The 23,573-nt window shown below is 54.5% G+C and overlaps 1 protein-coding gene across 7 annotated transcripts in view; it reads right to left on the minus strand.

Annotated features, from left to right (window-relative positions):
• Window positions 1-23,573, minus strand: part of LOC100029569 (septin-2) — a 123,264-nt gene that overhangs the window by 88,464 nt on the left and 11,227 nt on the right. For 6 of the 7 annotated variants that reach the window (XM_007490475.3, XM_007490473.3, XM_016432523.2 and 3 more), the window contains exons 2-5: window positions 14,587-14,636; window positions 7,798-7,900; window positions 1,877-1,963; window positions 898-1,021 (exon numbers count right to left, since the gene is read on the minus strand). In XM_007490475.3, coding sequence (XP_007490537.2) covers window positions 898-1,021; window positions 1,877-1,963; window positions 7,798-7,900; window positions 14,587-14,613 — 341 coding nt within the window. In that variant the 5' untranslated portion in view covers window positions 14,614-14,636. The remainder of the gene's footprint in view (window positions 1-897; window positions 1,022-1,876; window positions 1,964-7,797; window positions 7,901-14,586; window positions 14,637-23,573) is intronic. The other variant, XM_007490474.3, reaches the window with a different exon arrangement.

A 23,573-nucleotide genomic window follows, 5' to 3' on the forward strand; every position in this document is an offset into this window, starting at 1 on the left:
CTACAATTCTGCGTTTTCAGCACCTCTGAGGGACGCTCCAAAGCCAGAGGCTGGCTCCCGGGCTGTCCTTTCCTGGCCCCTGCATACATTTTCCTGCCCAGCCCACTCCCCTGCAGCCCCATCTACCAGCAGCAGAGACATCTGCTGCGGAGGAAGCGGCACAGATAAACAGAGCTGGACAGAGGTCGGGGTCAAGGCCCACCCACCCTTGGACCCACTCCCGATGCTAACACGGCAGCGCTAGGCCCGGCGGCCGGCCCTCCTGAGGTCCGGCCGCTCGGCTCAATCCCTGCCTCCGTGGGGGCGACCCAGGACGCGGGGCCTTTGTGGGGCCCAAGATCCCCGGCCCACTAGCGACCCCGTTGGGACAAAACCTCCCTAGCTCAAGCTCCTCGAACGAGAGAGGGACTCTGGAGACTTGGGAGCGGGCCGGTGGCCCGGCCTCAGTCTCCTCTCCCACCACCGTGGCACCTCCAAGAAGGCAGCTGGAGGGGACCTCACAGGCCTCCGATTCAGGCTGCCACTGACCAGACAACACCCAGACCGGCTCTGGAGAGTCGGCGCTCCGGCACGTCCTGAGGAAGAAAATGGTGACAGGAGGGAGAGGCCAAGGAGACGCGTGACCAGACCGTGTGGCCCTGGGGCCCTCCGAGGAACGGCCATCACTCCCGGGGCGCAGCAAAGCCTTCCTGCCCAGCCCCAAATCTCCATTTCCACCTAGCATTTGGGGGAGGCCCCGGGTTTACAGAGAATTAGCGCGGGGCACCCTGGCACCCCTTCAGGATAGAGCTTCCCCTCCCGGGGAGGACCGAGGCAGGGTTTCTGCCTGCCCTTGTGTCTGCTGCCTGAAGCTGTGGGCCCGAGGCCCGCCTGTGCCGCCCCGCCAGGCCCACGTACCAGTCTTGACTATTAATGGCGTCTCCGTATCCCGGGGTGTCCACCACCGTGAGCCGCAGCTTCACGCCGCGCTCCTCGATTTCCACCGTCGAAGCTTCGATCTCCACCGTCCTCTCGATTTTCTCTGCAACAGAAAATGGCTCATGCAGAGGCCCCCCTCCGACAGGCTGCCCCAGGCCCTTCCCAGCAGGCAGCGGCATCCGCCCGGGGCCTCGGGAGGCATGTGGGCTCAGAGGGCCCCCGGCAGGCTATCCCAGCCTGTGTCCAGGCCTCCAAGGCGGACGGCCTGAGGGAGCACCTGCGAGGCTGCCAGAGTCTGCGAGGGGCTGCAGCCATCCAAAGGGCCTGGCAGGTTCGGTCTCCAGTAAGGCTGCCAGGGGCTTCCCATGCGCAGACACGCCGGATCCGCCCCGATCCTGCCAGGTGGGTGCTATCGTCACTCCCAGGACAGATGAGGAGATGCAGGCCAGCCTAGGGGCTCCCGGCCCCTGGGACCCCCGAGGCCCTCGCACAGAGCACGCACTCCATGCCCAATAGGGAAGGAATCTAAGGTCTAGAGGGGCAAAGCTGGGGGCGGTGGAGGCCGTCCTCTAGAGGCGCACGTCGCTCTCCTGTGCCCATCCCAGCCAGCCTGGGTCACTCAGAGGAAGGGGGTGGGAGAGAGGCCGGAGGGGCGCTCGGGACCCACCAGCTCCCTGAGAGCAGAGGGCACCGGCAGGGTGGCCTGCAGCCCCACGCAGCCTGGGGGCTCCCTGGCCTGTGCTTCCTGGGACGAGCCCCCTCCACGGGGCCAAGCGAGCCAACTCACACGCACACACAAGCACTGCCACGCACAGCCCCCCAGAGCTGGGGCTCCCCGGGTCTCTCAGTGGGCCCCGGGCAGGCTCAGAGCCCTCCGCTCTCCAGAGGGGCGCGGCAGGCAGACAGCCTTTGTGCCGGCTGGCCTGGATTGGCAAACACGTGTCTGTGGCCCACATACCTGCGGCTCCAGGAATGTAGCGTTCTGGGTAAAGATCAGTCAAAAACAGGCTGTTAATCAGGGTGGATTTTCCTAAACCGGATTCACCTGGAAGAAAACCAGGGATTAAACGTGCTGCTCTCTGCGGGTGCCCTGGGCCTCGCTCCAAAAGCTCCGGGCAGGGGCTGGAGACCCCCCAGAGCCACAGAAGGGCACCCAGGGAAACAGCAAGGGGGGAGCTCCGGACACGGGAGGTCCTGACTTCCGATCTGGCCTCAGGCTACCTGGCTCTTAACCCCCGGTGCCCAGGCCCTGCCCTTCTGCCTGACAGCTGTTCCTAAGACAGAAAGTCTCTCTAAAGAGCCCTTCATAAAACGGCTCCCTGGGACCAGTGAGGCCCACAGGTCCGGCGATGCAGGCCTCCCCGTGCAGCGACCTCCCCAGGCCTGCGGGTGCTGGCTGGTGACTCAGGGCCCCGAACGCCAGGCTCTATTGTTGGAACACAATCAGAAGCCCCATCCCTCCAGCGCACCTTCCTCGGGGCTTTGAAGTCTCAGTGCTGCCCAGGCAGGAAATCAAACCCTAAGCTTTGATTCTTTTCTATAAACTATCTCAAACACAGCTGGCAACACAACTTCCTCTGATTCAGGGCAAGGTACAAACAGACCCTCCGACTAGGGAGGGACCTTTCGGGTCAGCCCACACAGGCCAGGCCTGAGCGGGCGCCCCCTCCCCCCCAATGCCCCACCTGCTGGAAGACATCCAGGACACGGGGCTCCCCACCTGACCCCCGAGAGGAGGCTGGCGGGGACCCCGAGGTCCCTGGTGGGTTTGGGCCATTGTGAGGAAGACCTCAGGAGCTCTCGCCTGGAGAGTGTTTCCCAAGCCAGCAGAGCTGCGATGGCCCCCGGCACGTCGCCCTCCTGGCCCTGGGGCGGCTCAACCCTAATGCTAGCCGGAGCGCCAAGGCCTGAACTATGTCTGGAATCCACCTTCCCAGGACAGCAGCCCTACTCGGAGGCGCCTCCTGGAAAATCCACGGCTTTGACCCCCAGGCTGGTTTCTCAGAAGTGGCCATGAGGCGTCTGACTGTCCCTCGCAGGGCAGACAGCCACTCCCATGGCGCCCCTCCCCTCGGGCAGGCTCCAGGGGTCCACTGGGAGCCCCTCCCCCGCCCCTCAAGGAGAGAGCTCGGCCCAGGTCAGTTGACCAGGAAGTGGCCGAGAGAGACCCAGAAACCCTCGGAGACCCCTGAGCAGAGCAATGACCCTCGTCTCTCTGAAGGGTGCCTCCTGTGCTGTGGCCGGGGGGACACGGAGCCCCAGTGTCCACCTTCTGAGCGGCTCCCTCCGTCCGGGAGACCCGGAACCAGAACTCAGTACCGAGTCTGAGACAGAAGGACCTTCTCCAAAGCAGGCCCTGCGCCTGACAACAGGCAGAGAGGAAATCTGACCATTCGGCCAGGGCCGGCCAAGAGGCCTTCGACCACCCAGAGGAGCCGGTGGCTGCCCGTCTGATACGTTAAAAATAACGTCTTCCATTCTATCTCTGAGAGTGGAGGAGAGGCTGGCCCTGAACGGCGGCCCTCCTCGGCCCTGCTGGGCTCCTCAGGGGAGTGCAGAAGACATCAGCAAAGGGGAGTGGGAGCTCGAGACAGTCACAGGAGAGCAGGAATAGGATTCACAGCCGTCTGGGGGTCAGCCCTGCCATACCCTGGAGGGGACACAAAGGCAGGAGGAGAAACCAGCCGAGATCACAGGAGGGAAAACTCCCAAAGCAGGATGGCACTGCCAACGGGAAGGGCTGAATGGACGGTGACTTCTCGCAAAGAGGACCATCTGGGGATGCTGGGAAACACAAGAGCCAGTCCAAAGACCACAGAAAACTGCTCTGAACCCCTGCTTCTTGCCTCTGTTTCTTAAGATCCCAAATGGGATCCATATATGCTGGCATTAGAATCAGAAAAAGGAGTCACTGAAAACGCTGGCGCTCCCCACCCCGGAGAGCGTCCCATGAGGCGTACTGTCCCGGGGAGGTCCAGGATAAAGTCAGCTACCCCAAACACCAGGGGCCTGACCGCCAGCGGCGCTTCCTGCGCTAGCCAAGGACCAGACACAAAGTAGAACAAGCTGTGCCCTGAGGATGTGGAGGCAGGTGGGACAGCAGCACCGGGCAAACAACCGCCCGAGGACTACAGCGGCCTACATGCAAACTACAACAAGAAAAGGGAAAGCACACACCGAGCAGCCCCTGGCCCAGGAGACACAAGAACATAGTAGGGATAGGGATGGAACCCAGAACCTGTGGTCCTCCAGTGACATCTGGCGTCTCATAGAGACACAGTCACTTGCAGACTGCCTCCCCCAGTGGAGAGGAGCTCCTGAAGGGCAGGGACCTTTGTGTTTGCCTTTCCTGGAGTCCCCATGGCTGTGCACACAGTAGGTGCTTTATAAATGCTTACTGAGATGATGGTGTGTTGGTTATTTCTTTTTTTTTTTAAACCCTTACCTTCCATTGTGGAGTAAATACTGTATATAGGCTCCAAGGCAGAAGAGTGGTTAAGGGTTAGGCAATGGGGGTTAAGTGACTTGCCCAGGGTCACACTGCTGGGAAGTGTCTGAGGTGTGAATCTTAAAACTGCTCAGACTCTACTTCAGAAGATTTGATTAAGCTATTCCCCATTTTTAACAATGGAGGTACTTGATCAGGAATTAGAACTTTTAAAATTACTCCGCCCTACTCAGACAGTGCCTTAGGGGAAGATAAAGTTGAAAACTCCTGATTGAACAATGAAAAGTCCCTAACTCATACTTATAGTGAAGCTAAAACCTTAAGCAAGGTCTCTTTTTAGATCTAATACAAAAAGGTACTCAATACCTATAAAGGTTAAATTAATATCTAAAAGGTCAAGCAACTTACAAAAGGCAAGCTTAACAAAAGAGGTGTGAAGTACTCAGTAGATTTTATCTAACCAGAGAAGGTGAGAACAAAAGAAGATGAGAACTAAGAATGGGCAGTCCTGGGGAAAAGTGTCTATTGTGATTGGTAGATGTAAAAATTTAGAGGAGGTGACATAAGAGAAAATTTCTTTAAAAGGAAGGGACTTACTGAGTTGGAGGGAGTTTTGAATTGGAAGTTAGTTGTTGGAGTTCGAAGGTTTGGTCTAGGCCCTTTCTACTATTCTCTCTTTCTCTCTCTCTCTCTCTCTCTCTCTCTCTCTCTCTCTCTCTCTCTCTCTCTCTCTCTCTCTCTCTCTCTCTCTTTCCCTTAATTCCTTTGTTTGTATTAATTAAAATCTCCATAAAACCCAGCTGACTTGGGTATTTTCATATTTGGGAATTTTCCCATGGCGACCACTTAATTTTAGATTTTTAAATCAAGACACTAAAAATTATCTTTACAGTTTTGGCAATTCACAGTCTTGGCAAATCACATTTTCAGGGTTACAGAGGCCAGATTTGAATCTAGGACCTTTCGTCTCTAGGCCTGACTCTCAATCCACTGAGCCACCTAGCTGCCCCCTGTTTTGGTTATTTATGCTCAACTGTTGTTTCCTCTTTTTTATTCTTTGCTCTAAGAGATGAGCGACTGCATGAGGGAGGGCAGATGGATATATTTGGAAATCAAGATGATATAAAAACAAGAGGCCAATAAACATTCTAAAGTCTCCAGAAATAAAAAGGCTCCAAGTGGATGGGAAGCCTAGTCCAAATGGCGGCTGTCCTCTCTCCCCTGCTACACATCATCGTCTGGCCGCTGCTCCCCCAAGCTCCCAGGTCAGACCTGGGTATTCGGTGGTTCCCCATTCATGACTCAGGCAGGTCTAACCAGCAGAGTGACATTGCAATACCTGCCTGGCATCCCTCTTAGACCTCGTTTTTGGAGATCTTGTCTTACCACTTACTGTTTGGAGGTCACATGGGTGGCTTGAAAAACTGCCGAAGAAATCTGAGCAGGCCAGGAAGGTCTGGCTTAGTTTCCATATCCACAGCTGAACCTGTTGGACTCCTCAGCTTAGAACCACACCACAGCCCAAGATCTCCTCTCCTGACTGGCCTTGATACTTGAGTTGTCAATGTCTCAGCTGACCAGTCCATGGAGGCCTCGGACTGGCTCATGGAAATCCAGTGGCTTCCACTGGCTATGGTCAGCTTTTCTTAGGGTCTGAGCCCTTCAGCCTTCTATGGCCTAACGTATGGTGCCGATGGGGAAGAGAAGTGAAACGTTGGCCTCCCGGGGGTCCTTGTACGTCCGGGCCTTTTGCCTCTCACCTCTCTCCTCTCCAGCACCTCCTCTACACCCCCAAGTAAACTTCCTGTTGCACCTCTGTGGTCATGGATGTCCCCTGCTCCAAACCCTAGGGCACCTCCCAAGGGCCTGTGGCACCCCTTCCTGGCCCTGGCATTCAAAGCCCTCCTCAACCTACCCACAATCTACCTGATTTCATCCTAGTTCCCTTCCTATCTCCGGGATTCCAGCCAAGCTGGGCCACTCTCTAACCCCAGGTGAGGAGCCTGTCCTCTCCTGTCTCCATATCTCTGCCCATCCTATTCCCTCATGCCTAGAATGGACACATCCTCCCAACATACACAGCCCATCTCCAATTGCTAAGAGCTCTCCTTCTTTTAGTCAAAGTTCAACTCAGATGTTCCCTCTTTGTCCCTGGAGCCCACCCCGAGTCGTCTCTTTGGCCTGGACCTCTCCAAAATATCCATCCCCGGAGGGAGGGCTCTCTCTTCCACAGTCTGGGCAACCAGTGGCCAGCCCCAGCTGAGGTGGGCCCTCGGAGCCTCTCCAGGCTGGGGGAGCTGCCCAGGTTTACACCGTGGGGCCAAAGTCATGTGCGACCATGCCAAAGCACAGGGGAGAAACTTGGGGGAGGCCAAAATGAGATGGAGCCAAGGATCCCGCGGAAATGCCTCTGGTGTGTAAAGGTCTTCATGACTTGGCCCCTTCCCATCTTTGATCTGTCTATACCTTAACCCCCACACACTCTGCAGTCCAAACATACCAGCAAACTGGCCCTTTCTCACACATGGGCACACCTTTGCCCTGCTTCTCTCTATTAAGACCCAGTTCAAGTGCCATCTGCCCTCCCATCCTCACCGCCGGCGCGAGGGCACTCCTCGCACTCATGTGCACGTACTAGATACGTGCAGGTGGTCTCCCCCATCCAAATGAAAGCTTCCTGGGGGCAGGGATGGCTTCACCTCTGACGTGGATCCCGACCAATCAGCAAACGCCTTCACACGGGCTTATTGATTATTAAGAGGGTTTGGGCTCAGTTTCACACAGACAAATGAGAGTCTTCCAAGAAACCTTCTCAGCCCGGCCCACACAAGTCCCTGCGGTCACTGAGGCTCACAAGCCTTGGGTAGGTTTAGCTCGCATTATAACAATCTAACCGAAATGGATGTTCTTGGTCTGTGTTTGGCTCTTCGTGGTTCCATTTGGGGTTTTCTCGGCAGAGATACTGGAGTGGTTGGCCGTTTCCTTCTCCAGCTCATTTTACAAATGAAGAAAATGAGGCCAAAGGTGAAGTGACTTGCCCAGGGTCTCACTGCTGGCAAGTATCCGAGACCATATTTGAATTTAGGAAGATGGGGCTTGCTGATTCCAAGTCTAGTACTCTCTCCTCTGAGCCACTTACTTAATTGACTCTTTTAGTCTAATTTCAAGTAACGACTCATTGGACAACAGTTTGTTTTCACCCTCACCTTCTATCAAGAATCAAGACTGTGCACTGGTTCCAAGGCAGAAGAGTGAAAGGGACTAGGCGACGGGGGATAAGTGCTCAGGGTCCTACAACTAGCAAGTTTTTGAGGCCAAATTTGAACCCAGGACTTCCTGTCTCTAGACCTGGCTCTCGATCCACTGAGCCACCCACCGGCCCCGACGCCATTTTTATTTACAACAAGTCACAATAAGGAGAAAGCGCTCACCAACCACCATGAGGGTGAACTCGAATCCCTTCTTGACAGACTTCCTGTGGACCTGATTCGGCAGATTAGCGAATCCCACATAACCTGCTGTCTCAGAAGGAAGCTAGGGGAGAAAAAGGAAAGAAATCTAAATTAATCCAAAGGAAAAAACATATACAGTGAAATGATCTCAACATCCCTGGCTGGTGGCCATGACAGAAGCTGGTGACGTGGCTATGTGGGTGTTTACAACGTGAGAGTCAAACCAAAGCAGTCCTGCATTCCTCGGACCAGGCTTGGGGGATGGGGCGCCAGTTCTTGGCCAGTCTCTGCCACGGTGCTCCCCTCCCACCCATCCTCCCCCTGGGGCCACCCGGGGGCCCACCCCCAGCTCTCCTTACTCATCTCATCACCAAATGGGCCCGTCTGCGAACGTGGGGATCTCAAAGTTGTGTCGTACCATACGGCATCATGGGAAGAGCTCGGAGGGAGGGAGGCCCAAGAGAGGGAGGGAGGCCCCAACACCCTGGGGGCCCGCCCTCCATCCCTTCTCTGACCCTCCTCTTCCTCACACCAGCCCTACAGGCCAACCTCAAAGGCCTTCGGCAAACACCAAGGCCCCCTGGAAAATGAGGGCTTCTTTCCTAACTCTCCAAGCTGGCAGGCAGATCCCCTTTGGCCCTTTGCCACAGCCAGAAGCCCTCAGCTCCCGGCCAGACCCTGAGTGACCATCTTCTCAACATTTAACCAGGGTCCATGCAATGACTGACCGTGCGTCCTCAGGCCCCGGCAGAAGCCAGCTGCCCACCTCCTCACAGAGAAGGGATGGGCTTGGGGAGGAAGGACACAGGCACTTGGAACCGGAACGTGGTTCTATTAACTAAGCATGTTTGCTACAAGGCTTTCTTTTTTCTTCTTAAAACATTTTCATTTTATTTCTCCATTTTTAAGCCCCCCCCCCCTTCCGTCTCAGACCAAACACTGTGGATGGGTTCCAGGCAGAAGAACAGTAAGGGCTAGGCAATAAGGGCATGGTCACCCGCCTAGGAAGTGTCTGAGGCCCTACCGGAACCCAGGACGGGCCTCCTATCTCTAGATCTGCCTCTCAATTCACTGCTTTTCGTTTTCTATTTTTTTCCAACAGTGGAGGAATGGGAAGAAGCCCAGCATTGATCTATTAAAAAGAGTTTCAATTTAAAAATGAGACAAAAACACGTAGCCTGAGAAGACAAAGCAGCAAACTAGCTGACGTGCCCCATGGTGGGCCCCTCCGCAAGGCCTGTCAGGTGCCCCTGACCCCCAGAAGAAGCCTTTATGAGAGGCAAACCAGGGGACAAAGCCCAAAAGAAAGAGGGCCTCCAAACCCCACAGAGGGATCTCTGGGCCACATTCTGCCTTGGCTTTGGAGGGCAGCACTCTACGTTTTACTGTTTTTATCCGGCTTGTTAGCTGTTCCCCAATGCCATTTTAACCTGGTTTGGGCTGCACTGGATGCCTCTGGACTAGGCCCGGCTCCTGCCCCGGCCCTTACTCACCAGATGTCCGGCCTGGAACGTGTCAGCAATCTCTTTAGGCCTCGGTGCCGGAGCTACCCAATAAGGGCGTCAAGGAGGAGCCCTTTGGCTCCCAGAGGCCCTTCCTCATTTGGAAGCTGGCGATTCGGTCACCGTCACGGCCTGGAGTAGGGCAGTGGTTCCCCTTTCAGCTGTCTGAGGGTGTTCGGCCCTCCCCTGGGGGTGCTTCTCTGCACTCACTTTCTCCTCATTCTGAGCCAATTCCCCAACAGCTTGTGGTCAAAGGACAGGAAGAGCTGTTGGTCTTAACTAACAGCCTCTAAGAGGCCCCCTGAAGACACTATCCAAAAATGCCCATGGAAGCCCCGGGGCTCGTGGCATTCCATGCAAACTGGACCTCAGGCCCCATTCCTGTTCCCCCCGTTGGGAAGGGGGGAGCCGGTGCCCTGAAGCCCAGCATCAGTTAGGAACTGTACAAGAAGAAGGATTAGCCTACCTTTGACCTGGGGCAGAGAGCCCAAGAAGTCAATGGGAAACAAAGGGCCAAGGTAGACCCAAATCATAATAGGCAGCATTTACATGGGAGGCCCTTTAAGGCTGGACAACAGTTTCACAAATGATCTGATCTCAGATGGAAGGTAGGTGTCATGATCATCCCTGTTTTAAGGCTAAGGAAACTGAGGCAGAGGGCGGTGACATGACTTGCTCAAGGTCACACAGGTGGTGTCTGAGGCTAGATTTGAACTCGGGTCTTTCCCATTCCCCACCTAGCACTAACCTGGGCCCCAGTACTCTTCGAGGTAATGGGGGGTGCTAGAAAAAAGTAGAACCCGTCAATTTCCCAATGGCCAATGAACCAATCTATGCCATGTTACTGCTTACTAAGAATGAGAGCTATGAGGCCTTCAGAGACGTGCAGGGTGAAGGAAGCTGAGCCGAAGAACACGGACAATGGCAACATCTGTGAAATGGAAAGATCTGGCAATGGAACAGCCACTCGCGGGCTTGGGAACAAAGCAAAGAACATCCATACATCCTCCATCCTCCCAGAGAGAGAGGTGGGGGCTACTAGGACAGAAGAGGGCATCCTTTGCCAGACAAGGTTTCTGGGCTGATGGGATGGACTAATCGGTCTTTGTCACGGGGAGGATGCAAAATGACTAACGTGAAGACAAAAGATTTTGTTCAATTAATTCAGGACGAAACAGCTTCTCTTGTTAATGCCACTCCAAGGTCCTGCTCTGAGGAGAGCCACTGGCAGGAATCGCCGTGTCCATCCCCCAAACCCAACTGGCCGCAGGCTCGGGGTGGTCACTGGGTGACCGACCCCGTCGATTTCATGTTCCATCATGATGACTTTTACACTGGTCCCTACCAAGGACACCACATGGAACGTACACTTCTGATGTTTTCTACACCTAAAAACAACGCTGAATTTCAATGCAAAAGGCGCCTTAGAGATCGCCTCTTCCAAAACCTCATTTAAAACGTCAGCAAGCAGAAGAGATGCAGGACCAAAACATGAGAGAGGCAGAGGGAGAAAGAGGGAGGAAGAGGGAGGAAGAGACAGAGACAGAGACAGAGAGACAGACAGAATGACAGAGACAGGAAGGAAAGAGTGGCCCAGCATCAAATGCTTCAAGAATAAAACTCAGAAGGAGCCGCTGGATTTAGTGCCTGAGTGCCAGAGGCCAACATACTCCAACCAGTTGACAAGGTCACGGTCCGAGGAAAGGAGGTCAGCAAAGCAGACCCCAGATTGAGGGCCCCCCGCTAATCCCCCTCTGTGACTTCTTTCCCCAAATTTTCCCCACTAGTGGACTTTTATGATTATTATTCTCTCCCCAATACAGGAGAAATAACATGAAAGCAAATACTTATAGGATCAATATATACCCTACTTTAAGCCCCCTAGGTTATTACCCCCAAAAGATTGCAATTACAGAATAAAAGCCCAAAGATTACTGCCCATGACCCCTCCTTTCTCAAGCACAAGACACGCTCCAAGGCCCTACAATAAACACCAGCTGAAACCTTGAGTACCATAATGAATCTTCTCCTACAGTTACCACACTCCAATGAATTTGTTGGAACAGAAGCCAAGCAACATCGCTGGGCACTTCAAAGTAACGCAAGAAAAACAGAAACTGTAAACTGAGGAAAACCCCAGAACTGGCCTGCTTTAAGCCCTCACACCTAGATACGAAGATGTTTTGTTGATCATCTCCCAAGCAATTATGATGGACAGTGAAAGCTGGTCTAAAGCACAGGGATCCTCTCAGCAGGTCAAGGGATGCTAACCTACACGTGGCTTTGTTCACATTAATCATGTCTATCACAGAGTGTTGTAGAAACCTCGTAAATGATCACAGAATTCTTTGTTGTAGGTAACATCACAAGAGCGTTGTTTAGGTGATTTGATCATATACAGTCAAACTGTAGAATGTCACATTTGTGCATGTATCTGAAAACCTATATAATAAATGAACCACCGTACTATGGCAGAGCACTGTGCGTGATGCCTGCATATTGTGGAAGAGGCATGAAGAGAGAGAGGTTTTGAAGGACAAGCCAAGATGCAAGAGACTAAGCTGGGGACACGTTTTGTCCATCAAGACCAAGATTCTAAAACGGAATGTTCCCAGGAGGAGTGGCTGAAGACCCTGATGGTGCTGGCTCGTTTTGGGGGACTTTCTGATCAAGGGGAGACCCCTGCGCTCTCTGAGATTTTGACTGACCAAGAGTTGGGGTTTTCTGGCCACGGAGAGAGGAGAAGAAGGAGAAACTTGGCTTCTGAGTTGGTTGTCTCTCTCTGAGAGTTTAAGCTGGCCAGGAGAAACTGAGAGACCTTCATGGTGTTGTAAAAGAAGAAAGAAGATCTTAGCTGTTGTTCTCCATTTATCTAACTGTTCTTCATCTCACCTTTGTTACTGGACTATTTCCATAACCCTCTCAAATTCCCCATATAGATTAGGGAAACCCTCACCCCATTTTCCTCAGTTTCCCATCCTGTTATCCCAATAAACCCCTATTTGAAAAAGTAAAAGAAGATCTTTATATTTCACGTAGGGGGGAGGGAAGGAGCCAAAGGCTTCAAGAAGAATTGGGAGGTAGCAGAGGGTTGGAAAAGGGAGGGAGGGAGGGAGGGAGGAGGTCAGGAAGTAGATTGATCCATCAGCCATCAATAGGGATCAATAGGCAAACCCCAGGGCAGTCCCTTATAGGCAGTCCTCTGTGTACCAGCATCCCTGTGTGCCAGGATCCCTGTGTGGCAGATTCCCCTGTACTAGCAGTGTCTCATCTATCGCCTTTGTAACTAGGAGATCCTTGGGGTGGTTCCCCTCTAGCAGCTCTCTCTACTCCTAAGCCAGAGGACAGCAGTCACTGTAAGAAGAAACAGTTCCCCTCAGTTTACCTTTCTCTATCTCAATCAGTAATAGTTTCCCTAAGCTATGTGGGCTGAATGCACGGTGTGTCTCATCTCCTTACTCCAACCGTGACGCCCCATCTGGGCAGAGGGGCCGCTGGACCGACCCCAATACCTGCGAGATGCCCGGTGAGTTGGAAGAGACTAGGTTTTAGAGGGAGCAGAGTAAGGCCAGAGCAGGAGGGATAGCCTAAGGAAAGGGGCAGAGAATGGGTTTATGAAGGATCAGGCAGAGCTAGAAGGGCAGGAAGTCCTAGTCAAGGGAGTTCAGAGTTCTGCATCATGGAGGCTTGATGCCCTCAAGGGTCTTACAGCCCCTTCATGTGGCTGAGGTCCACTGACGGTGCCAACCACCGGAACTGAGACATCTGGAGGCCCACCGCGTGGAAAGGTCGGCTCTGGGACGGTGGGAAGGCCTTGGACTCTGCAAAAGACGACCACCTGAGGGCTGGTGGGGAAGAGGTACTAGGACCCAGGCAGGGCGCGTAGAAGGAAGGGGAGGCAGATAGAGCGGTGAGCCACGAGGCGTGTGCAGCCTCCAGGGTTACGAGAAGGTCCTTATCGCCCAGGGTCTCCAGGGCCAGCTCTCGGCAACTGCGAAGAGATGGAGGACTGTGAGAGGAAGACCGTCTGCTCCTAGTAGGACCAGGGTTCCAGGAGCAATGGGAAGAGGGTGACGTCGGAAAGAACTGAGGCTGGCTATGAAGGAGAAAGAGCGGCGGCTGGCAAAGGGACTCTCCGGGCAACCATGTCCCAGAAGACAGATCCATGGAGCCGCCAATCTCAAGCCACTACAGTAACCCCAGAGGCCCCCTGAAAAAACTGAAGATGGAGGATCTACAGTTACAAAAATGACTTGGGGGTTCCCTGAGACACGGGTGGCCCCTGCAAAGGGAAAGGACTGGAAGTCCGGAGGTCCGGGTGCTGACTGGGCCGCTGCCACCATCACCGGGTGAGCGGGCCCTGGCTGAGCCCCGAGCCTCCCCGCCAGAGTCTCCAGATTCTTGGTGAACTGGAGGCTATGTGAAGAGAGACAGCGACTCCTCAGACCCCTCCAAGCCTCCTGCCTCAGTGATCCCCAAGCGGAGGGAACATGAGGGCAGAAGGGTTTAAAAGCAGCCCAAATCGTAGACTCCAATGACTAAAACTGTCCAGAAAAATGTATAAAGTGAGCCTCATTTCAGGGATGAGGGCCGGGAGCGCTTCCCATCCTAATGGGGGGCCAAGCAAAGGCAAGCAGCATTTGTAGAGCGCTTGAAGGATCCCGAAGCACTTTTCCAGGACTAACCCTCTGAGGGAGGGAAGGCAATGCTCATCTTTGTTTCCTAGATGAGGGGACAGACCCCAAGAAAGGGTCAAGGACCCGATCACAAGCACCTCTCTCATAAGCGTCACAGGTGAGATTCGAACCCAGGTCTCTCGACTCAGTTCCCACTCTACCGATTCCTACAACTCCAAGCGCTCCGTGAAGAGCTCTCGCACCCAAATGGTGACTATCCCCAGGAACAACTGGATAGTGAGCTTCCAAATGGAAAGCAAAGAGCTGGCTGGTGTATCAGTCCAAATGGCAAATGGGTGTCTATGTTCATCGATGTACCCCACGTTTACTTGGTCAAAAATGACAGATTTCCTTCATTCTCTGTGGGAAAGGCCCTGAAGACTTTTTACCCCAAAAAAGGATTTTCCCCCAATCTCTGCCGTTTTATAATCTCCTAAAGAAAGCCGGAAACCCTTCACGGCCGACCCTTCACCAGGCGCAGAGCGAAGGCCAGAAAGCTCTGCGATGTGGTCTGCGGCACAGCAGCCTCCCACAACTGCTCCCGGAAGGGGGTCTCCCGACACTCACTCAAAGCACAACAGCCACGTTACCTTCTTATCGCCACCCGACTGGGACATGGTGAGCTGCTCCGGGGTCTGGCCTGCGGAAGACAGAGATCCCAAGTCAGGTCAAAGGCAGGCTCTGACCTCTAGCGGGGAGGGGAATCCGTCCGCATGCGCGGCCGGCCGGCCGGCCTTCCCCGAGGAGACGGCAGGCCGAGATGCCCCCCAAGCCACACAACATCTGGACGCTGGCCTACCCTCGATGCCTCCCTGCTCCCTGCCCGAGGCTGGCCCTGCCGTCCCCACAGCCGAGCACCCAGGAACCAGCAGGCTGGAGCGGACGGAGCACCCCCGGGCCTGGGATCCAACCAAACAGTCCGCAGAATTTGGCAGACAGGCCTGGGGATGCGATCCCTTGGGGAGCCCCTCCCCCATGCGGGGCCCCCGGCCAGGGCCCTCAAGAGCTGCCCAGAGCAGGGCTGCTAGGGGGTGGGGAGGATCCCCAAGTACGGGGGACGCGGTTCGTTTTAAGCCCTTCCCTTCGGCCTTAGAATCAAAACTAAAGGTTGGCTCCGAGGCAGGCGGTCAAAGAAGGCTAAGCGACTGGCGTGCGATGACTTGCCCAGGGTCACCAGCTAGGAAGTGTGCGAGGCCGGACGCAAAGCCAGGCCCTCCCGTCTCCAGGCCTGGCTCTCTATCCCTGAGCCACCCCGCTGCCCCCTCCCTTGGCTTCCTCCCTCCTCCCACCTCCATCCAGTCCTCACTCTCCTCTAGCTGGTGACCAGGGTCTCCTCCGGGGTCCTCCCACACACGGCCCCCTGAGCACATCCACCGGCTGCTCCGCCAACCAGGACGCTCTGGCTCCCTCCTTAAAGACGCGGCCGAAGGGCCGCCCTCTGCAGGAAGCCTCTCTGAGGCCTCCTGCACTGCGATGACTTCCCTGAGACTCGTCCAATCTGTCCTTGCTTCTGCCCTGCACACAGCAGGGCGCCCCCCTTCAAGGGAGGGCAGGGCCCGCTTTCTGCCTGCCTTCGTGCCCCCTGATGGATGTCCAACAACAGTGGGCGAGCCCCTAAACTGCCTGCCTCGCCCTCCCCGCTCTCCTCTTACACCAAAGGGGAGGCTTTAAAAACAGCTGGACAGAAACAGAAAAGGACGGCGGCTGCCCACAGAGTGGGGTGCCAGGCAGGAGCCTCTTCCTCCCTCCCTGCACCCTTCACACCAGCTAACTGCCGAACCCCTCTGCCCAGGAAGACCCCCGGAAAGGGACAGCAAGCAGCCACTTCCTGTGGAAGCTGACCCCCTCTGCCCAGGAAGACCCCCGGAAAGGGCCAGCAAGCAGCCACTTCCTGTGGAAGCTGACCCCCTCTGCCCAGGAAGACCCCCCGGAAAGGGCCAGCAAGCAGCCACTTCTGGTGGTAGCTGAACCCCTCTGCCCAGGAAGACCCTCCGGAAAGGGCCAGCAAGCAGCCACTTCCTGTGGAAGCTGACCCCCTCTGCCCAGGAAGACCCCCCGGAAAGGGCCAGCAAGCAGCCACTTCTGGTGGAAGCTGACCCCCTCTGCCCAGGAAGACCCCCGGAAAGGGCCAGCAAGCAGCCACTTCTGGTGGTAGCTGAACCCCTCTGCCCAGGAAGACCCTCCGGAAAGGGCCAGCAAGCAGCCACTTCCTGTGGAAGCTGACCCCCTCTGCCCAGGAAGACCCCCCGGAAAGGGCCAGCAAGCAGCCACTTCCTGTGGAAGCTGACCCCCTCTGCCCAGGAAGACCCCCCGGAAAGGGCCAGCAAGCAGCCACTTCCTGTGGAAGCTGACCCCCTCTGCCCAGGAAGACCCCCCGGAAAGGGCCAGCAAGCAGCCACTTCTGGTGGAAGCTGACCCCCTCTGCCCAGGAAGACCCCCGGAAAGGGCCAGCAAGCAGCCACTTCTGGTGGAAGCTGACCCCCTCTGCCCAGGAAGACCCCTGGAAAGGGCCAACAAGCAGCCACTTCCGGTGGAAGCCCCCAGCTTTTAAAGGACTTCCCGCCCCCGGGGTGCTCATCCCGCCTATGCTCAACAACGGTCAGCGCCTGGACAGCCAACAGGACAGGGTCTGGCAGCACAACTGGCCCATCAGCGAGCCCAGCATAGGCAGCGGCTATGTGGCCATGACCCCAAGGGAGAGCTCTCAGGAAGGGGCTGCCAGCTGCTGGTGTGACTCTGTCTCTTTACACTCCAGGGGGCAGGGTCCGGGCAGAGCTGGGACGGGGCCTCCCCACGGTCCGAGGCCCTCTCAACGTCTCCAGGTAGCCCCCTCCCCGGGACTCCTCTAACCCAAAGCTTTTTGGGGGTCTCATACAGAGCTGAAATCCCCTCCAGTGGGAGAGAGGGGCAGAGTGAATCTGAGCCTTCTTGCGAAGGATGCTGAGGCTCTTTGGTGCCTCCACACACACACCCACAATCTGCCGTGGAGACCCTTGTCCCTAGCTCTAGCCCCACACAAACTCTCTCCACAATATCCCTGACACGCAGCCCCACCAGAGGAGGGTGGACGGACAAGGGAGGGGGAGACAAGCCCTCAGACCCTGCAAGGCCAGTCCTATTCATTTACCTCATTCTAATCTAATAATAGTGCATCTACATCCATCTTCCAGCTCCATACACCTACAGCTCCAAACACAAGGAGTAGGCCCCGTGTAACTATTTGTTGGGGCAGCTAGAGGGCTTAGTGGATAGAGCACCAAGCTTGGAGTCAGGAGGTCCTGGGTTCAAATGTAGCCTCAGACACTTCCTAGCTGTGTGACCCTGGGCAAGTCACTTAACCCTTTGTTTGACTAGCCCCTGCCCTCCTATTTTAGAGTTGTTACTAGTAAGGGTTTAAAAAATTACTATCATTTGTTAAATGACTTGCTTAAAGACTTGGGTGTCAGGCTTACCAAACAGGCAGTGACAAAAATCAAGGGACAGCTAACACCCTGGAGGACAGCGTCAGAATCCCGAGCCTTATCCTGCCCCTCCTCGATGACCAAAACTGTTTGGTTTCTTTTTTAAACCCTCACCTTCCGTCTTGGGGTCAACACTGTGTATTGGTTCTAAGGCAGAAGAGTGGTCAGGGCTAGGCAATGGGGTTAAGTGACTTGCCCAGGGTCAAACAGCTGGGAAGTGTCTGAGGCCAGATTTGAACCCAGGACCTCCCATCTCTAGGCCTGGATCTCCATCCACTGAGCTACCTAGCTATCCTCCTAAAACTTTTTTTAAAACCATGCTGGCCTCCTGCTAGTTTCTTGCCAACTCAGCTGGAAAAAGAGGAAATAAGGGGGGAAGAGATTGAGAAAGTAGGGGTGAGGAAGGTATGCAAATCGACCCTCTGACCAGGTCCTGAGCAAGCATTCGCTTACCCCGTCAGGACCAAGTGGACAGCCGCCCTTCCTCACCTGGGCCAGGCTCTCCAGATGAGGCCACGAGACCAAGCCATTGGACTCAACTTCTCCGTGTGCACCCGGGCTCACGAAGCACCTGTTGGTGACTAAAAACCTTTCGAGGCAAGCAAGGGAAGGGAAGGAGACTGGCAGACAAGCGTGGGGCAATCACGCCCGTTCTCTGCTCGTTAGCTGCAAGAGACTGGAGAGGGAGGGCCCCGGGGAAGTGGCCAGAGCTAAGTTCAGGAGAGACCTCTGGTGCAACCCCCCAGCTGGCTGGCCCCGGGCCTGGGAGCTCCCAAGGCGTGGTGGCCTGGGCTGATGAGCTGCCTGCCCGATAGGCAAAGCACCAAAGTGATGGGGAATGAATAGCCTCTGGGACAGACTGATTGCTGTCAGGTTCTCCATCCTTGTGAGTGGCATGAGATTTCCTGGACAAGTAAAGGGATGACCGTGGGCCTCCCACCATCTTCCTGTCATTAATCATGCTTAATAGGCTCGGCCAAATGGTGAATCATCCATATTGGCCGAATACATGAAGCTCTCTCAGGACAAATGCCCCAGGAATGCATTACTCATTTTCAAAGCAGAACTCAATCAAAAAGAAAAAAAGTTAATAGTCATTCCTTGAAGTATTATGACACCATGGAAAGACTGGCCTCTACAGCCAGCTGCAGACCTGGGCTCAATTCCCAGCTCAGCCATTTCCTACTTGTATGATTGCTCTCTAGGCCTCAGTTTCCTCATTTGTAAAATGTGACACTAAAAGGGTGGAGGGAGGGGAGGGAGGGAAATAATATAGGTCTTGTAACCAAGAAATAATGTTATAAATTGAATAAATAAATAAATCTAAATTTTAAAAAATGTGAGTCTAAAACATCTGTACGGTCTTTCCCTCAAAATAAATCTTTGAAATTGGAAAATGAGGGGATGCCCTCCAATTGGGGAATGGCTGAACAAACTGTGGTATCTGATGGTGATGGAATACTATCATGCTCAAAGGAATGACGGACTCCATGTGAACTGGAAAGACCTCCAGGAATGGATGCAGAGTGAAAGGAGCAAAACCAGGAGAATGTTGTACCCAGAGATGGATACACTGTGGCACAATCGAATGTAATGGACTTCTCTACTATCAGCAATGCAATGATCCAGGACAATTCTGAGGGACTTCTGAGAAAGAACTGTGGGAGCGGAAACCCAGAAGAAAAACAACTGCCTGATCACATGGGTCGATGGGGACATGATTGGGGATGGAGACTCTGAATTATCACCCTAGTGCAAATATCAATAATATGGAAATTAGGGCCTTGATCAATAACACATGTAAAACCCAGTAGAATTGCATATCAGCTATGGGAGAGAGGTCAGGGCGGGGGCGGGGGGGGGGGAAGAACATGAATCTTATAACCATAGAAAAATAGTCTAAATTAATAAAATAAAAATTTTCCCCAAAATATATAAACAAATCTTTGAGCCTATGACTGGGTCTGAGACAACACTATGCCATTCCAGCTGACCTGGGAAGGGGTTCAAAGCTCATAACTGACAGACAGCATTTATTAAGCACCTACTATGTGCTAAGCCATACTAAGTCCTGGGGATATGCACACAACGAAGCAGGACTGTCCCTACTCTCAAGAATATCCAGGGGGGACCTGGGGAATGTCCCAAGGAGAGAAGACCTCCACTGGGCAAGGCTGGCAGAAGAGCTGAGCTGGGAGTGAAGGGGGCAGGGCCAGGAGCCCTCAGGAGATGGGGGTCCTGTTCAGGGACTCCCCCACTGATTGGGAGTACAACCAAGGGCAGAGGCATCTCTGAAATGGGCAAGTTCCCCCTGCACACACACACCAATGCTGGCTTGGGCCTCACACAGTCCAGGACCTGAGCTACCCCAAAAGATTCTCCCATACTCTTGCCTTTCAGTTGTTGTCTGGCCCTGTGTCTTACTCTCCAGTAGACCCTGCACTCTCGGAGAGCCAGGACTGGCAGTCTCTTGGTATCCCTTCAAGAGTCATCATTTAAGGCCTTTTCCTGCTATCTTGGGCCCCTCACTTGGACCCCCACACAAATGGCTGCTCACTTGAAAGGGCCAAAGAGAGAAGCCAGGTTTCAAGCAGCTCCACATTTCCCAGAAGCCAAGTGCCTCTGGGCCACAGTCAGTCCCTTGAGCCCTCAGCAGAATTCTTGGAGGGAAAAAGTCATAAGGAATAGCTTATGGGTGAGGCTCCCGAGGAAGGCTGGGGAAAACAGGTTCTGGGAAATTGGAACAGGCAGGAGGACCCAAAACAAGGAGAAACAAAGAGGCCCACATGGAGAAAAGAGGTGTCAAAGGCGCCCGGCCCACCAGTGTGTGTGTGTGTGTCATTAGACACATCTCCTGATCTCTGCTTTCCTCCACATTCCCTTTCCCAAAGTAACAGATATTCAAAACTCCAGGAATGGCATTTCCAAGGAATTACCTCACGATTCAGGTGGTAAAGTGATTTGGCTGCCAGCCGAGGCTCTTATTACGCAGGGTCACACCCTTCCCGACCCGAAACAATCACCTCATTAAGTGACCCAGTTGGCTGAACTAGCCACGGAGTGATGCTTGTATTGGGCCCTGCAAAGCCACACCGTACCAGAGAGCTGGTGGGTGGGCACAGCCAGAACCAAAGGCCAACCTTGCCCAAGGCCCACACGCTCGGAGGCCACCAAATCCACGGGCTTCATGTCAACGGAAAACAAAGTGGAATCCTCAGGAGTGAAATACCCCTGGAGGCAGGAGAGGCCTGATGGGAAATAAACACGCACGGCACTTATCCAGCGAGAAAGGGATGGTTTCATTCTGTGTAGGAAAACTCGAGTGGGAATGCCTTCCAGCTGCGGAGAGCCGATGCTCTTTCCTGGAACTCGTGCTTGGAAAGCTCCCCAGACGGCAGCTGGCAGGCTCTGTGGATAGAGAGCCGGACCTAGATGGGAGACCCCAGATTCAAAAGTGGCCGTAGACACTTCCTGGGCAAGTCACTTGGCCCCCATGGCTTGGCTCGTGCTGCTCTTCTGCCTTGGAACCAATGCTTCAAGTTGATGCTAAGGAAGGTGAGGATTTGAAAGGGCCCTAAGTGGCTCTCTGACTCTCACGAGGTCATATCGCTAGTGCTCCATCCCGAAACCCCACTGCCTCAATGACAAAATGAGGAAGAAGACTCATATCCTTGAGAGGCCAGAGAAAGAAGTTATAGTATTCACTCAAGGAGCCAAGAAATATTTATGAAGTGCCTCCTGTGTGCGGCCCATTTTGCTGGGAAAGTCACAGAATATAGACAACGCCTGGCCTGCCCTCAAGGAGCTGCCAAGCCACTGCCGCTGCTAAGTCTGATAATGGCATCAAGGGAGAGAGCGGATTGGGGAGGAGGGTGGGCACGTGGTCACCCCCAGGACCAATTCCAAGGGCTGAAAACCTCACCTGGACCCTCGGTCCTGGGGCCCAGACAAGGTAGCTGAGGGGAAGCAAAGAATGAGGGAGTCCCCTACTTCCAGGCTCCCCATCCATTCCTCCACCATCACAGCTCCCAGGCCCTCTCACCCTTGGTGGGTCCCTCTCATCAGCCGTGTGGCCCTCCCCGGGCCACCTTCTGGGAGGGAAGAGCTCATCCATGTCCCATGACGCCCCCCTGCCAGGCCCAGCTTGGCACTCGGCTGGCCGAGCCCGCAGGGTCCCTCGCGCAGTGAGATGGCACATCAGAGTAGGGCGCAAGTTCAGAATTAGGCTATAACCATTTACAAACTCCCCATTTCTAAGCCCAAAGGTGTCTCCACAAGTGTTTTCCCAACAGTCTATGTACCCAGGAGTCCTCCATGTAGGGCTTTCTCTTCAGCTGGTACCACACGTGCGAAACTGCTACAGCCCCTCGTCTCCTGGGAATCTTATCTGAAATCATCATCTAACTGGCCTCTCAAGAAGCAGAAGCCCAGCTAATTCCAGCTTCCACTTACGCAAACACAAAGGCTGCAGCTTGCCATCATATCATCCTCTATTCTGAACTGGCCCATCCAATAAATTAGGGAGGAAGGAACCCGGGTCATTTCCTCCAGGAGAGAAGTAAACTTCTCAGGGCCAGTGTGGGATTTTCCTAATGGCGATTACGACAAATCAAAACCAATTATGGAAAATGTACAAAGATTGCCCCAGCACAAGCACTGCAGGGAAAGAAGGGCGGGAAGAGCGACATTCCTGAAAATCATCCCCAAGGAGGGCTCTATCTGCCGAGAATAACGGGACCGTCGCAGTAGAGAGCTTTACCATCTTCCCAACACCCTGTGAGACGAGGCAGACATCACCAGCACCACTTTAAGGAGGGAAAATGGAGGCTTAAAGAGCAATTAGGTGCAGCTAGGTAGCCCAGGGGATAGAGTACCAGGCCCAGCTGGCGTCTGCAGAACACCCAGAACAGAGTTCAACTCCAGCCACAGATATTTTCTAGCTATGTGACCCTGGGCAACCCTCAATGCTCTTCTGCCTTAGAACCAAAACACAGTTTTGCTTTTAAATTTTTAATGAATTAATTAATTTAGGGTCTTTTTCCTCGGTTCCACGATCCATGTTCTTTCCCTCCCCACTCCCAGAGCCGACGAGCACTTCCACTGGGTTTTCACATGCATCCTTGATCAAGGCCTATTTCTGTATCATTAATCCAATACACCATGTTGATTCTAAAATGGCGGTGAAGGTTTAAAAAGAGGAAGAAGAACAGAGGCTAGAAATAAAATGCAAAGGAAGCCGGAAGGATGCCTTAGGTCAGTCGTGCTGCCCTGGCTTCAAATCCATGCCTCAACATGAACCCGAGGAAAAGAGAAAAGGGAGAAGCCCTGCCTCGTCAGGCCCTGCAGATGGTGCAGACCCCAGCTGTTCCACGACAGAGGAAAGGGTCTTCACTAGGGGCCCTCCACAGGAAAGCGCAGCCAGAACAGCTCTGCTGGCCAAAGAGTAGCCCCGATGCCCGAGGCCTTCCCAGGCTGCCAAGACCTGCCCGAGAGCCCAGGGTCACCCCCAGGGTCGTCACTCAACCCCCTCTCCTGCTCCTCCACCCCCTCCGCCCCTCTCCAGACTGGCCAAGGCTGCCAGAGGAGGCAGCTGCCATACCCTGCATGCTCCAAGCCAGCAGCTCCTGCATCTTTTCTGCAAGCAGTGCCAGGAACAGGACCACGTGTAGCCAGTGGAAGCTGGCGGCCCCCTCTGGCTTGGCGCTGTGGGCACGGGGCGCCTGCCCTTACCCCCTTCCGCTTTCTCCAGCCAACTAAGGCAGGAAGAGTCACGGCCAGCATGGAGAGGCCACTGGCAAAGACAGCCTGGTAACAAGAGCGGCTAAAGCGAGCCCGGGGATGAGGCGGCCTGCAGTGGGGGCAAGAGGTCAGCCAGTGTTTCCTGAGCACCACGTCTGAGGGGGCCCTGAGCGAGTCCAGGAGGGGAACACAAACAAGACCAACTCGGGCCCCGAAGAGCTCCTCAGCTGGGCAGAGAACTGCCACAAAATCAGTGTGGTGTGATAAAGAGGAAGACCCCGAAGTGTTTCCGGAAGGGAGAAATGTCCGCCCTCCCTCCCCTAGCCACCTAGAGCTTCACTGGCACCTGCAAAGAGCCTGTGCCAGGGCCAGCCAGC

Source organism: Monodelphis domestica, chromosome 3 (assembly GCF_027887165.1).
Source record: "Monodelphis domestica isolate mMonDom1 chromosome 3, mMonDom1.pri, whole genome shotgun sequence".
In the NCBI taxonomy this organism is placed as follows: domain Eukaryota; kingdom Metazoa; phylum Chordata; class Mammalia; order Didelphimorphia; family Didelphidae; genus Monodelphis; species Monodelphis domestica.